The sequence below is a fragment of the Danio aesculapii genome, chromosome 3 (assembly GCF_903798145.1).
Source record: "Danio aesculapii chromosome 3, fDanAes4.1, whole genome shotgun sequence".
Classification (NCBI taxonomy): Eukaryota; Metazoa; Chordata; class Actinopteri; order Cypriniformes; family Danionidae; genus Danio; species Danio aesculapii.
Window position 1 is genome coordinate 46,038,032 of NC_079437.1, and position 15,344 is coordinate 46,053,375.

Below are 15,344 nucleotides of genomic sequence, written 5' to 3' on the forward strand. Positions count from 1 at the left end.
TGTTCTAGGCTAGTTTTTACAGCAGATGGTGCTCTAGAGTCTAGGCTAGTTTTTAACAGCAGTTGGTGCTCTAGGCTAGTTTTAAACAGCACATGGCACTCTAGGCTAGTTTTTAACTGCAGAAGGTGTTTTAGGCTAGATTTTTATATTAGATGGCACACAATGCTAGTTTAACAACAGATGGTACTCTAGTTTTTAACAACCGACAGTGCTCTAGGCTAGTTTTTACAGCAGATTGTGCTCTAGGCTAGTTTTAAACAGCACATGGCGCTCTAGGCTAGTTTTTAACAGCAGATGGCCCTGTAGGCAAGTTTTTAACACCAGATGACATGTTATGGTAGTTTTTAACAGCAAACAGCACTCTATGCTAGTTTTACCAGCAGATGGTGCTCTAGGGTGGTTTTTAACGGTATACTTATGAAGAGTGCTTCTGTGTTTGGCTGAATCGACATTTACATTGACATAAGTTGACTTTTATGTTACAAGCTTAATGTAAACAGCTTTATTAATGATTAGACAGAATTGATTCAATAGAAAATAGCTATGCAGTTTTGATCATGTGAGATTGGATGCAGTATCGATTTCTCAGATTTTTCACCACAGCTCTATTAAGTTTGGAGTAAACTGTTGCATGACGGATTATAAATTATTCATAACATCCTACCATCTTAAGTACGCTTACAACTCTTTTACTTAACCACAGGAGGCGAAGTTGTGAGCCTTTCATCTATTAAGGAAGGGCTCAAAACTGTTCCTTGTATTGACAGAGGAAGTAAAGAAAACGCATCTAAAGCTGAATCGCCAGCCCTGAACAGAAACAGTCCACCTGCAATAATACCATTGAACCAAATGGTGCAGTCGATCTCAAAAAAACGTACTTCAGAATCTGAAAATGCTTCATTTAGTCACTTACAGAGCTGGAGCGCTTCAAGGTCCACAAGAACGTGCAGTGCCAGTACTTTTGCAGGGGACAAGCGTTTTGTTTGCTCCTACTGTTCGAAGAGGTTCAGGTGTTTCAGTCAACTCACAATCCACCAGCGGAGTCACACAGGTGAAAAGCCCTACAGGTGCACAATCTGTGGAAAGAGGTACATTCAGAAAGGACACCTGTACACCCATCAGCGCACCCATACTGGAGAGAAGCCATATCGCTGTCCGCTGTGTGGAAAAGGCTTTATTCAGAAATGCACACTGGACATGCATCTGCGAAGTCATACTGGAGAAAAGCCCTATACCTGTGTGAAATGTGGAAAAGGTTTCACCACAAAGTTTAACCTTAACAAACACCTGTCTTGTCAGTCTTGTGGCAACTTCAGTTAATGAACGGCTGTGGGTTTCAAACTCTACATTCAGTCGTGCTTTTTACCAGTTTGATTTTAGTTGAAAATTTTGTTTAATAATTGAAAAATGTATTGTTTCAGATAATCCAAAATGTATAGTTTCAGATAATTTATGGTGTTTCTAGATGGAGATTAAATATGAAAATGTTCAAAACACAGTAAATATAGTTTGTTTTATTGCGGTTTTACTAAAAGTCAATTCACCTTTATTTGTATAGCGCTTTTACAATGTAAATTGTGTCAAAGCAGCTTCACATAGAAGATCATAGTAAATTGAAACAGTGTCAGTTCAGTTTTCAGAGTTTAGGTTCAGTTCACTTCAATGTGGTTTAATCACTACTGAGAGTCCGAACACTGAAGAGCAAATCTATTGATGCGCAGCTCTACAGATCCTGAACCATGCAAGCCAGTGGTGACAGCGGCGAGGAAAAAAAAACATCACCAATTGACAAAAGTGAAGAATTAAAAAACCTCGAGAGAAACAAGGCTCAGTTGGGCAGCGTCTTGTGCAGAGCTGCAGTCTAGGCACTGGAGAAGCTGGACGTCAGCGAGACTCGTCTGTCCCCAAAGCGTCACAGGAATCAGTCTCATGCTGTCCACTCCTCCATGACCCCCACAAAATGTATTTGTGGATAACTGATGATCACGAGGGGCTAACAACTCTGATTTTCTGTCATCCGCAGCTTCCAAAAATATACTTCTATTATTTTTCATCCTATAGTGTAAATACAAAGTCAATGTTTCTAAATCTTAGTTTGGCGACGCAGTGGTGCTGTAGGTAGTGCTGTCGCCTCATAGCAAGAAGGTCGCTGGTTCAAGCCTCGGCTGGGTCAGTTGGCATTTCTGTGTGGAGTTTGCATGTTCTCCTCGCGTTCATGTGGGTTACCTCCGGGTGCTCATGGTTTACCCTACAGTCCAAAGACATGCGGTACAGGTGAATTGGGTAAGCTAAATTGTTCGTAGTGTATGTGTGTGAATGAGTGTGTATGGATGATTCCCAGAGATGGGTTGCAGCTAGAAGGGCATCCTCTGCATAAAACATATGCTGGATAAATTGGCGGTTTATTCTGCTGTCGCGACCCCAGATTAATAAAGGGACTAAGCTGAAAAGAAAATGAATGAATGAATAAATCTTAGTTTATTATCGAGTAAATCTTGTTTTTATTACTACTTTATACTACCTGACAAAAGTCTTGCCGTCTATCCCAGTTATAAGAGTGACAAATACTAACTTCTAGTTGATCATTTGGAAAAACTGACAGAAGGTCGATTTTTCTGATAAATCATTTGTTGAACTGCATCCCAATCATCACAAATACTGCAAAACTTATTGGAACACACATAGACCCAAGAATCTCACAGAAATCAGTCAAGTTCGGTGAAGCAAAAAAAAAATCATGATTTGGGGTTACATTCAGTATGGGGGCGTGCGAGAGATCTGCAGAGTGGATGGCAACATCAACAGCCTGAGGTATCAAGACATTTGTGCTGCCCATTACATTACAAACCACAGGAGAGGGCAAATTCTTCAGCGGGATAGCGCTCCTTCTCATACTTTAGCCTCTAAATCAAAGTTCCTGAAAGCAAAGAAGTTGATGATGCTCCAGGATTGGCCCTTCCCAGTCACCAGACATGAACATTATTTAGCATGTCTGGGGTAAGATGGAGGAGACATTAAAGATGAATCCAAAGAATCTTGATGAACTCTAGGAGTCCTGCAAGAATGCTTTCTTTGCCATTCCAGATGACTTTATTCAAAAGTTATTTGAGTCATTGCAGAGATATATGGATGCAGTCCTTTAAGCTCATAGGAGTCATACACAATATTAATTATTTTTTCCAATGTACCATGACTTTATATTCTATACTGTACATTATTTCTGTTAAGTGACAAGACCTTTGTCTAAGCAAGTCCTAATTAAATAAAATAAATAAATAAATAAATCAAGGCATGGTCAAATTGGTAAAATAAATAAAAAAATACAATTAATCTAGACGCTTTGTCTTACATATAAGCCACTTTTGATAGCAAATGACAAATTTTTAATTGTTGTTCCTAAAACTTGAATTTTGTCAGGTAGTGTACTATTTGTTTAGATTTTTGGTGTTAGGAATTCCTTTTTAATATTTTGATTTTTTTTTTTTTTTTTTTGTAATTTTCTAATTTATTAATTTTTTTCTCCAAAAATGATCTAGCTTTTTTACATGCATGTAAAGCTTTAATTAATTTAGTTATGTTTTTGATAACAGTCGCTGGTTCGAGCCCCAGCTGGGTCAGTTGGCATTTCTGTGTGGAGTTTGCATGTTCTCCCTGTGTTTGCGTGAGTTTCCTCCGGGTGCTCCGATTTCCCCCACAAGTCAAAAACATGTGGTATAGGTTAATTGGGTAAGCTAAATTGTCTGTTGTGAATGATTGTGTTTTGGATGTTTCCTAGTAATGGGTTGCAGCTGGAAGGGCATCTGCTGTGTAAAACATATGCTGGATAAGTTGGCAGTTCATTCCGCTGTGCCGACCTCAGATTAATAAAGTGACTAAGTCAAAAAGAATATTAATTAATGAATGAATGACCCAGCTGAAGAGTTTAGGAAAAACAAAAAGTGTCCAAAATATATGAGAATGTTCAGAAAAACAAAAGGGTAAGAATTGCTTAGATTTTTTTAAAGACAACCAGACTGGACAAGAGAGTAAAGAATAAATATATAGTACATAGGGGGGCAGTAATGCAACAAAAGAGACGCCATCTGCCACAAAACCACAAAGAAGTTGCAAGTTTCCATGCGCTTTTCTTTATGGTCGGTGAGTTACGGTAATTCTTCCCATGATCCTCCTTTTCTTCTGAACAAATGCTATTTATGGTTTGTTTCTACAAAACGAACGTTAAGAAATTTGAGGTTGTCTAGAAGAAAATAACACTGTCGTAAGGGGGTCTTGACAAACACCATGAACACAGCCGATTTTCAGACACATTTAACCGCTATAATTGAAATCATGGTGAGAACCGCTGCTGCGGAAATAAGCAAACTATTCGAGGAGAACTCACTGCTGCTGCGAATGGAGATCTTACGATGTACAAACGAAAACGAGTCTCTGAAAAAGAAATGTAATTTTCTGGAGAACGAACTTGAGTCTGCCCGGAAAACCGCTGGAGAGATGAACGGGACACAAGCACCACTCAGCGTTACAGGTGATTTATTATAAAATACATTGGGCGGCTAAATATATACCATACACATGCTGATATTCGTCGCCTTGAGTAACTCATACTGTTCTAGGTAGGACTATTTTGGAGTTCATGTCTTTTTTTAGTGTGCTCTGTCATCTTTTTTATTAATTCACCGAATATTATTTACATTTTGGCTGTTTAGTGCGTATTCCCGCATGAACATTATAATAGTAATTTATTGTAAACAACACTTAGTGTTTTTAACCATAAAGTGCATTATACTGTATATGTTATAGTGGTTACACTTCATTTTAGCCCAAATTCCTGCTATTAACAAACCATGAGATCATAGAGAATGAGATAATACTTTTAAAGTACTAATCAGTATCTTAATAATTGTCAAGTAATAAGCCAGTAGTTAATTGCAAAAATTACTTAAACTGAAGTGTTGACATTGTAGTATTTACAGATAAAAAAAATAATAAAAAAGAGTGATACCGTATACTGTTAGGCATGTGCCGGTATCACATTTTCATGCTGCGATTAATTGATTGAGCTTTTATCACGGTATACGGTATTATCACGATATTGTAATTTTACTAGAGAAACTTCAGTTTCGTCAACTTAGTAACTTTAATAACTTTTTAATTAACTAAAAGTACTTCAAACATTTAAATACAAATAAATATAAATAAAACAATACACAATATAAAAGTAAACTTGAGCAATTATATCAAAGTTAATGCGCAAATGGAAACCGTCTTCAATCAGCAATCGTGGAATGAACTGCCAACTATTCCAGCATGTTTTATGCAGCAGATGCCTTTCCAGCCACAACCCAATATTGGAAATCACCCATACACACTCATTCACACACACTCATACACTACAGTCAATTTAGCTTATTCAATACACTATTCACTCAGCCTATATTCAATAATAAACATAACAAAAACTGCCTGCTAATGCATGAGTAAATCTTCAAAGGGAACAGTGTTACATTTTAACCTTTCACCTCATCCTGCTTGCTGTTTCACTATCTAAACAATGAAAACATAATATAAGTCAAATTTGTTTCATTTTGATATTTGATTTACACTGTCAGAATATCAGTTTTAATAACCAATAATGGCCATTATAACAGTATAACGTACATTAAATTTAAACAATAAAGGTAAGCAATCAGTCAATGTGCAGAATCGGTGTATGTGGTTACATAAATTAATATATTAGCTTATCTTTGCACTCAGCCAAAACAGTTAACTGAGAACAAGTGATTCAAAAGACATAAGAACTGTTAGATAGAGACAACAAGATGAATTCAATATCACGTTTAACAACTATAGTGAGATGAGATCCTCCAGCAGATGAACTGTCTGACATGGACTAAACTCTCACCTGGGGTTTATGCTTACCCGCTGAACTAGCGGCTGCAGCTCTGGGCAGAGAGTGTGTGGTCACGTGATTTGCGTTTTTAGCCGTGTACTAGAATGAACAGAGAACTTTTCAGAATCGCTAAATGAAAGGCCGGTGTATTTCCCGCGATTTCTCTGCGCATCCCTTGCGTTTCTTCTCTCTGACTCTCGACTATTTTGACAAATACACACAGACGACGCACGCTCACACGGAGTCCAAAATAGGAGTTTGTGATTGGGCCAGCCCAATGTCAATACCAAAAAGAGCCAATGGGCTGTACAGTGTCACATGGGCCGGCCCGGTCTGTCTGTCCGGGAAAAAAGCATCTACTTTCAGAGAGTCACAGATCACAGCAGCGTCAATCAATAAGGCAGAAAAAAACGATAGGCTGCTAAGCCTTTTATGGGCCGATCAAATCATAAGACGATGATCAGCCCGGCCCAGAAAGTACGTCGGCCCACCGGGAAAGTGCCCAGTCTGCCAGATGGCAAGTCCGCCCCTGCGTGTGAGGATTATAGCGCGGTGGCAGCGGCGCCGCGCACACAGTGCTTCTATATGCGTGGATTGTTTACATCAGAGTGCGCATCAGTTCTGCGCAGCATATACGCAGTGTTTCTTCAAGCGGTTGATGGAAAATAAGCTAAGGCGCGTTCTAAGAATATAAATTCGGATCTATAATTTTTCACGGTATTTTGAAGTGCCCGCGATAACAATATCGTGCATATTCATTACCGTGATTTATCGCATTACCGAATACCGGCACAAGCCTATATACTGTAGTATTAACTATTGTTAACTGACAAACCAAAAAATACTGTAGTATACTGTAGCAAACTGGTGTATTTAGGTAATACCCTCTAGTTGCAGAAACGTATTGTATTGGGTATTTTTTATGTATTACCACAGCAACAATAGACACTAGTACTTTAAAATTAGCAACTAAATATGTATTAGCAATTTAAAGAATGTAACAAACTACATTGCTACAGTATTTTTTTCAGGTGGGTTGACAAACTGTGACAGGAAACGCACACAAATCTTTTTAAAAAACTAAATGTCCAAATTTGCAGGTGCATGGAAAAAGGTGCAGTTTGCCTGTTGTGTCTCCTCTTAAATTAACATATCCCTATACTATGGAGCTAAAAATATGCCAAAACAATCTGACGTTTTTCCTTCGGGTGCTCCGGTTTCCCCCACAGTCTAAAGACATGTGGTATGGGTAAATACCTTGATAAATACCTAATTAAATTGCCTAAATTGTCCGTAGTGTATGAGTGTGTATGGGTGTTCCCCAGTGATGGGTTGCAGCTGGAAGGGCATCCGCTGCGTAAAAACTTATGCTGGAAAAGTTGGCAGTTAATTCCGCTGTGGCGACCCATGATTAATAAAGGGACGAAAAGAAAAAGAATGAATGAATGAATGAATCTGAAGATTGAAAATACGACCATTAATAATTCAGCCCTGAAAAATTCAGTTGTCTTACATTTCAGATGTTTAATATTCAAGTTATGAAATTAAAATTAAGAAATTCAAATTCAAAACAATTTTAACAGCATACAAAAATTCAGATTTAGTAAATTATTTATTAAAACAATTGTCAATAATTCAAACTAGTACAATTCAAATTCAATTGTTTTGGCATGTTATTAGCTTCATGCTTTTCATCACAGTTACATTTGGATTACAGTTTTACTACAGAAAAAGTTTTGAAAATGCGTTCCTTCTTACTGTTCTTTGATCCTTGTAAACAAAACTCCCCATTGAACCAAACTGCATGATAACTCAAGTATCTTTCACAATATCTATCTGTAGATCTAATTAATTATAACGGCTGTTATTGGCATAGTCCGCTTTTAATTTTTTTAAATTATCAGTTGAGAAAAAAACTAACATATGCCCGAATGTTTAACAGAAACTGGACAACCTCCCACAATTGACAATGTGTTTGGTAAGGAATGGTGCATGAACCTCTGGAGACAGGAGGAGTCAGGGTTTGGAGAGCCGGAGGATGCACAAAAGGTTTGTTTCACATACATTGCATTTAGAGTTTCCTGAGGGTGTAGTTTGTTGTAGGTGTCATTTGTTCTTCATTTAAACATTAAAGAAGATTTTTATAGTAACAAATGTGGTTCTTGGTGATTCATAAAATGTAAGTCAAAGGCTGCTAACACTTCAAGAAATAAAAATACAGAAACAAAACATAAATCTAAATTCCACTTATTTTTTGACATATTAGAGAATACTTTTTACTTTTTTGTTTTTTTTTGTTTTAAGTTTCGGTACTCCAAACTTTCTTATTAGTCTAAAATCAACTACTATTGACAATCTGCCAAAATGATAGGTTGTGAAATGTGACATTTTGTTATGTAGTAGTTTACTAATAGGTGTCACCCTTGTCATAGAGAAATACACTGGTCTCACGGTTCAATTCAGTTACGATTCTCATGTCATCGATTCAGTTCCATTCGATATCACATTGCCAATCATTACAAAAAAGGCACAGTTCAAAACAATATTTTCAGGAAGACTAAAAGTAAAAGACAATGGCTGTTTCTCAATTGCAAGATCGCAGAGAACGGACTTGCTTTCTTGTGGAGAGTGGTCTTGCCAGGTGTCCTCGGAAGAACGAACTCGGGAGACAGCGAGAACAGAGAACGCATCCTCTGAGAAATGAGATGCTGCATTCTTCCTGATGGTCACATGACCTTCATGCATTTTTAATGGAAAATTATTTAAACATTACAGCATTCATACAGCGATTTATTGTTTTTCCCCTTTTCAAAATATATACTATGCATAAAGACTTTACAAATATATGTTGCACAATATAAATAAAATAGATTTTAATATGAATTTCAGCAAATAAACACCCAAACAAAATGTGTTTATTCCTTTATTAAGATGTCCATAGTAATGTTTATATTTACCGTTTCATTTAGGTAAACTCCTGAGATAAATAAGTTATATCTCTGAACTTTAATAATAAATCTATATAAAATGCTGCGCTTCCCACCTCCAGTTGCAATGACATCTGGGACTTCTCAAGCGAGTTCGGCGCTCAAGTCTGCACCGGTCCGTCTTTGATATCAAGAACACATCTGGGAACTTTCACGCATCCTCCGTTCTTGTCGTCTTGAGTATTGGAACTGAACTTTGGCAGCTGATGGTGACTTTACAGGAGAACATGAGGAGGCAAGATCGCTGAAGAACGCAAATTGAGAAACAGCCAATGATTTGCCAACTATACTGGATCTGACAGTGATTTTGCACCATACAAGTTTAAGTAACTTATTTTTAACTCGCTATTGCTTTGCCTATTAAAACAGATTGTTTACCATTTATTCAATATTTTGTGTGCTTCACCCTTAGATGTAGGTATCAAACACGCATGCAGAAGTTTTTATTGGTGGAGACATAGAGGGGTTGGACAACGAAACTTTAACACTGGGTAATTTAGTGTTGGACGTTTCATGGCTAAGTTTGACCAGCCTGGTGGCCAATCTTCATTGCTCTTACTGGTGGAATGTGTAATCAGCGTGTGAAGGTTTAATTAGCAGAGTAATAGCACAGTTTTGCTTAAAATATTGCAATGCACATCATTATGTGTGATATATCAGAGTTCAAAAGAGGACAAATTGTTTGTGTGCATCTCATTAGCACATCTGTAAACAAAACACAGCCGCGGTATCCAGGCTAATCTCAGCAAACCAGCAAGAAGGACAAACCATATTCAACAGGAATAACTGGGACGCAAGAGGAATCTGTCTGAAAGGGATGTCCGGGTGCTAACCTGAATTGTATCCAAAAAACAAAGCCACAGCTACTGAACTCATAGCAAATTTAAATGTGCACCTCAACTCTCCTGTTTCTACCAAAACTGTTCATCTGGAGCTCTACTTGGTCAATATACATGGCCGAGCTGCTATAGCTAAAACTTTTTTCAGTGGTGCCAGCAGTGAAAATCTTGGGCTGTGGACAATGTGAAGCAAGTATTGTTCTTTGATGAGTCCACCTTCACCATCTTTGCTAAATTTGGGAAAGTTACGGTGTGGAGAAGCCCCAAAGAAGCACACCACCCAGACTGTTGCATGCCCAGAGTGAAGCATGAGGGTGGATTAGTGATGGTTTGGGCTGCATTGTCATGGCATTTCTTAGGCATAATGCTTGTGCTAAATGGGTGCGGTACTGTCAAGCACTACCTAACCATTCTGAAGGACCATGTGCACAAAATGGTTCAAATATTGTATCCTGAAGGCTGTGCATTAGGAAGATAATGCACCAATACACACAGCTGAACATAAAAAATAAAGTTGAACATCACCCATGGCCTGCACAGTCACCAGTGCAAAACTTGTATATGTCATTTTCAAGTCGAGTTGATGCTGTATAGGCCACAAAAGAAGGCCCTACGCCATACTAATGGCTTATTGTTGTCTAAAACTAGACGTTTCAGATTCATTGTCCAACCCTGTTCACACACACACTTGAAAATGCACTTTAAAAAAGTGATGTTTGTGTTTTAGTTTTTTTGTATGTGTCATAACATCTCTGATAACCTTTCTGCTTTCAAGTGGTGATAAAATTTGAACACATGAAGACAGAATAAAATCCTTTGTTTTATTTGTTTAAAATCAGAGGTTTGGAAATTTAATATGCCCATATATATTAATAGGCGAAAATTAACTAAGGGCCATCAAAATTAGGTGAAATTTGTCAAAATCTTGCAACTTAAAAAATAAAAGCAAAAACAAACCAAAAAAAATGGCCTGGAAATATATCAAATAAAATATATAAAATAAGTGCCGGTAACCTCTAACTTCCATTTTATTTCTCACCAAGCACCAATGTTTTTCTAAAGAAAAAGAGACATGTGTATGTTTGATATGGTTCATTTTGGGGTAAACTATTGCTGAAATCACCAGTTCTTTCTTTAATTTTTAATTTTTTAGCCAATAGATTTGCTTGATGGAGAACCAGATATGATTATGATTAAAGATGAGACGAAGAATGCCAGTTGCTGTTTAAACGGTAGACCTGAGGACAACAAAAGCAGCAGTCTGACAGGTTTGTGAACAGAAAACTACAGACTAATTGTTATATTAATTATATTAAAGAGCCCCTATTATGCATTATAAAAGGTCAATTTTGGTTTTGGTCTCCAGCAACAGGCTGATATGCATGCAAGGTCAAAAACACATTCATTGTCTTATAATATGCATTTATTTTTTACCTAATTATCCCAATGACTCCCATATGATTCATTCAGCGATTCATTTCTAGTGGTTCATTTAGCACGATGCTAATCTGCGCTGATTGGTCCGATGACCAAGTCTGTTGTGATTGGTCAACTGCGTTCAACATGAGACAGAGAGAAATCCCCACCACAGCTTATCAACAATTTTGAAGTAGTCAAAGTGCAGAGTGTATGTGTGAGCCCAAAACAGTAGTGCATTAAAGCAATGCAGTTTTACACCAGCATATTGCTCTATTTTTAACCATAAGTAATAATAACGACACACATTCATTATTAATCCACACAGTGGCAAAAGCTGAATGATTTTAAAACTTGACCTCCGCACGTGTGTAAGAACAGCTGACAGTGACCATAGGAATGACAAATGGCAGGGGATTGTACTTGTAATTTGCAAGTTAGAGAAAACAAGGAGGCAACCAATTTAATCACACTTACTTACACTTGTGAAATGGTGGAAAAACTGAGAAAAGTTCCTGTAAAGCTCTGACAAAGTCCCATACATCAATTGTCTTTTCTGATTCTTCTTGTAACAAACGGCCAATGAATTCTCCTTTGTAAGCGTGTAGATTGCTGAATCACTCATCAGAAAAGTTATGGAAACACAGCACAAGGCTGGGGCTATAATGCTGAGGTATTTTTGCAAAAATAAACTTTAACCACTGACTCTTCACAACCTCATCTTTGGGTAGAGAAAATAACACTAACTTTCCCTCACACTTCAGAGCACAGTGTCTTCATGACTTGATTCAACCGGGATCTGCTACAGCGTTCGTCTTCCTCGTTTTCTTTCTACAGTGTTTGTGGGCGGGGCTGGGGGATTCAATTCTCCTGGGTCTGCGTGTGCAACAAATGGGCGGGGATTGAGTTCTGTATGGACGTCACACCGCTAAAGATTCATTACCCGCACAATTCATTTGAACCACATGAATCGATAGTTTTAAACACGGTGCACTTTTAAATTGAAGCCTTAGCTGGATGTTTCACTTCACTTAAAGCTGTGTTACACACCGCATGGAAGGTCATTTTCAAAAACCCATAATAGGGGCTCTTTAAGACATTCATACTGTATGTAACCTTATATTACAGGACCAGCGATGTCCAATGATGAGAGATGTGCTGACCAGAAGTCTGATGATTATATCACATACACTGTGCCTTCAGATGAACAAGCCCAATCGCATGTACAGCAGCCACAACCAGAAGAGCAAAGTCTTCATAGGACAATTCATGCGCATGGACACATTACAACAGATGTAAATTTCAACCACATGAAAGTTGAAGCGCAAATGATGAAATACAAGTGTGTGTTCTGTGACAGACCCTTTAAATATATAAGCCATTTGCAAAGACATATGCGGAAACACTCTGGAGAAAAACCATACGTCTGTGCAATCTGTGGTCGACGATTCGCTCAGAAAACGTATCTCACAACTCACGAGCGCACACACTCCGGCGAAAGGCCGTATGCTTGCATTGATTGCGGAAAGAGTTTCTCTCAGAAAAGCTCTCTAAATGTGCATCTCCGAAGCCACACTGGAGAAAAGCCATTTAGCTGCTTAAAGTGCGGTAAAAGCTACACGTACAAAATTGCTCTTAAAACACACCGATGTTAGAGTAGAAATGAGCCATTACTGAATATATTGTGTACTTTTAGATTGAAACTGTTGTGGGTCATTATTAAAATATTCCCGTTTTCTGTTTGATGAACAGAAGGAAATACGTTGCTGACTGAAATATATTAAAAAAAATGAAAAAAAGTTGATTGAATTGTTTAGCATAAAGATTGATTATAAATGCAATAGATTTAGGACAGTATAAATGTAAATGCTCACCGACACTAAAGTGTCCCATAGTAAATTCCTTTTAAGCAATATATAATTGTTTATACACTGTGAAATGTGTTCTTGTGAAGCTACTAGAGAGAATGAACTATGGATTTGTTCTTGCTGTAATTTTGTAGCTAACCTTAATTAATCTTAATTATATTTTTACCTTTTGCCCTATATGAAGTGTTTACTGTTTTCTAAATTAAACATTAGTTTTATTTAATTAATGTGGTTGTGTTTAATTTATTGTTTGTTTTTGGGTAATGTAATGCTTTAGGGACAAGGACATGTAGGCGTCTGAATCAAATTTGAGCTGCAAAAGAGAATTTATATACAGTGCATCCAGAAAGTATTGATAGCGCTTCACTTTTTCCACATTTGTTTTGTTACAGCCTTATTCCAAAATTGGTTAAATTATTTTATTTCCTCAAAATTCTACACACAATACCACATGATGACAATGTGAAAAAAGTTTTTGAAATTGTTGCAAATTTATTAAAAATAACCCTGAAAAAAAAAATAAAAATAAAATCACATGTACATAAGTATTCACAGCCTTTGCTCAATACTTTGTTGATGCAGTTTTGGTACAGCCTCAAGTCTTTTTGAATATGATGCCACAATTTGGTACACCTGTCTTTTTGCCCATTCCTCTTTGCAGTACCTCTCAGGCTCTATCAGGTTGGATGGGAAGCGACCGTGTACAGCCATTTTCAGATCTCTCCAGAGATGTTCAATAGGATTTAGGTCTAGGCTCTGTCTGGGCCACTCAAGAACATTCACCGAGTTGTTATGAAGCCACTCCATTGATATTTTGGCAGTGTGGTTTGGGTCATTGTCCTGCTGGAAGATGAACTATCGCCCTAGTCTGAGGTCAAGAGCACTCTGAAGCAGGTTTTCATTCAGGATATCTTTGTACATTGCTGCATTCATCTTTCCCTCTATCATGACTACTTTTTCAGTTTCTGCTGCTGAAAAACATCCCCACAGCATTATGCTGCCACCACCATGCTTCACTGTAGGGATGGTATTAGTCTGGTTATGAGCAGTGCCTGGTTTTCTCCAAACGTAACGCCTGGCATTCACTCCAAAGAGTCTCATCAGACCAGAGAATTTAGTTTCTTATGGTCTGAGAGTCCTTCAGATGCCTTTTGTTGGCTTCCGTCTGGCCACTCTACCATACAGGCTGGATTGGTGGATTGCTGCACAGTTGGTTGTCCTGTAAGGTTCCTCCCTCTCTACAGGGGAATTCTGGAGCTCAGACAGAGTGACCATCGGGTTATTGATCACCTCCTTGACTAAGGCCCTTCTCCCCTGATCACTAAGCATAGATGGCCAGCCAGACCACTGTGCTCATTGGAAATTTTTCTGTAACCTTCCCCAGCTTTGTGCTGAGAGACAATCCTGTTAATAAATCAGTTATTAAAAATGAGTTATTTAAACTATTATGTTTAGAAATTTGTTGAAAAAAATCTTCTCTCCGTTCAACAGAAATTGGGAAAAAAAATAAACAAGGGGGCTAATAATTCAGGGGGTTTAATAATTCTAACTTCAACTGTTTTGATCGAAGGAATGTTAGGAGAGGACGACAACAGAAGAATGCATTTTCTTTCTAGATATGTACAAAAGTGTAACACAGATTCTAGTCTATGACTAAGGTGTATAGCAGTTTTACAATTCAGAAGATAAATAACTGGGGATTGGGCAAAAGGTTTACCAATAACTTTCTTTACTAATTTGTGGATTTCTTTCCAGTATGTCTAAATCATGTCACAGTCCCAGAATACAACATTGAGAAACATTAGGAAATACCTTATTGAGATGAATTGGTGTTAAATAAGTTCTGTAAAGGAATTAAAAATTTTGCTATTGGTTTGATATTGTGGCACCTTTGAAAAATTTGCAAGAACAGACCGAAAGCCATTCTTCTTTACTAAAATTTGTTCCACAATCTTTCACCCGTATAACTTTCATGGAGGTATGGGAAGAACACTACATTTGATGACATTTAGTAAAAAAGATATCTTCCTTTGAGAGAAAATGAAGAATACAATTGTTTTTCCATGTCAAAATATTCAAGATGTATTCTGCCATCCCTAAGGGACGATTCTAGAAAATGTCATAGTTGCAAAATTTTTTAAAAGTTGTTATTTGGTCTATTAAATTCCTGTTTTAAAAACTTAAATGATTTCAAGTTCCTGTTGTCAAATATCTGATCTAATTCTAAATTCCTCTTTAGTCTCCATGATTGATGGAGCCATTCTAATCGCAAGGGGATAAGTGTCCCATAACCGAGGACCCGCCACAGGGAAAGTTTCAGTCTGGACTGAGGAGCTAAAAAAAA

General features: G+C 37.5%; 1 protein-coding gene across 1 annotated transcript; it reads left to right on the top strand.

Moving 5' to 3' along the window:
• The first annotated feature begins 4,174 nt into the window (after window positions 1-4,174).
• LOC130221577 (zinc finger protein 37 homolog) lies at window positions 4,175-13,452 on the top strand. The gene is made up of 4 exons (XM_056454119.1): window positions 4,175-4,525; window positions 7,833-7,939; window positions 10,870-10,984; window positions 12,261-13,452. The coding sequence occupies exons 1-4, from the start codon at window positions 4,282-4,284 to the stop codon at window positions 12,785-12,787; spliced, it is 993 nt and encodes a 330-aa protein (XP_056310094.1). The 5' UTR covers window positions 4,175-4,281; the 3' UTR covers window positions 12,788-13,452.
• The last annotated feature ends 1,892 nt before the right edge of the window (window positions 13,453-15,344 follow it).

What these genes read in the sequence shown, in the direction of transcription:
- LOC130221577 (XM_056454119.1), top strand. Translation starts at nt 4,282, where the DNA reads ATGAACACAGCCGATTTTCAGACACATTTAACCGCTATAATTGAAATC. An exon ending in AGCCGGAGGATGCACAAAAG is followed by an intron (nt 7,940 to 10,869) that starts GTTTGTTTCACA and finishes TTAATTTTTTAG; the next exon opens with CCAATAGATTTGCTTGATGG. An exon ending in CAAAAGCAGCAGTCTGACAG is followed by an intron (nt 10,985 to 12,260) that starts GTTTGTGAACAG and finishes CTTATATTACAG; the next exon opens with GACCAGCGATGTCCAATGAT.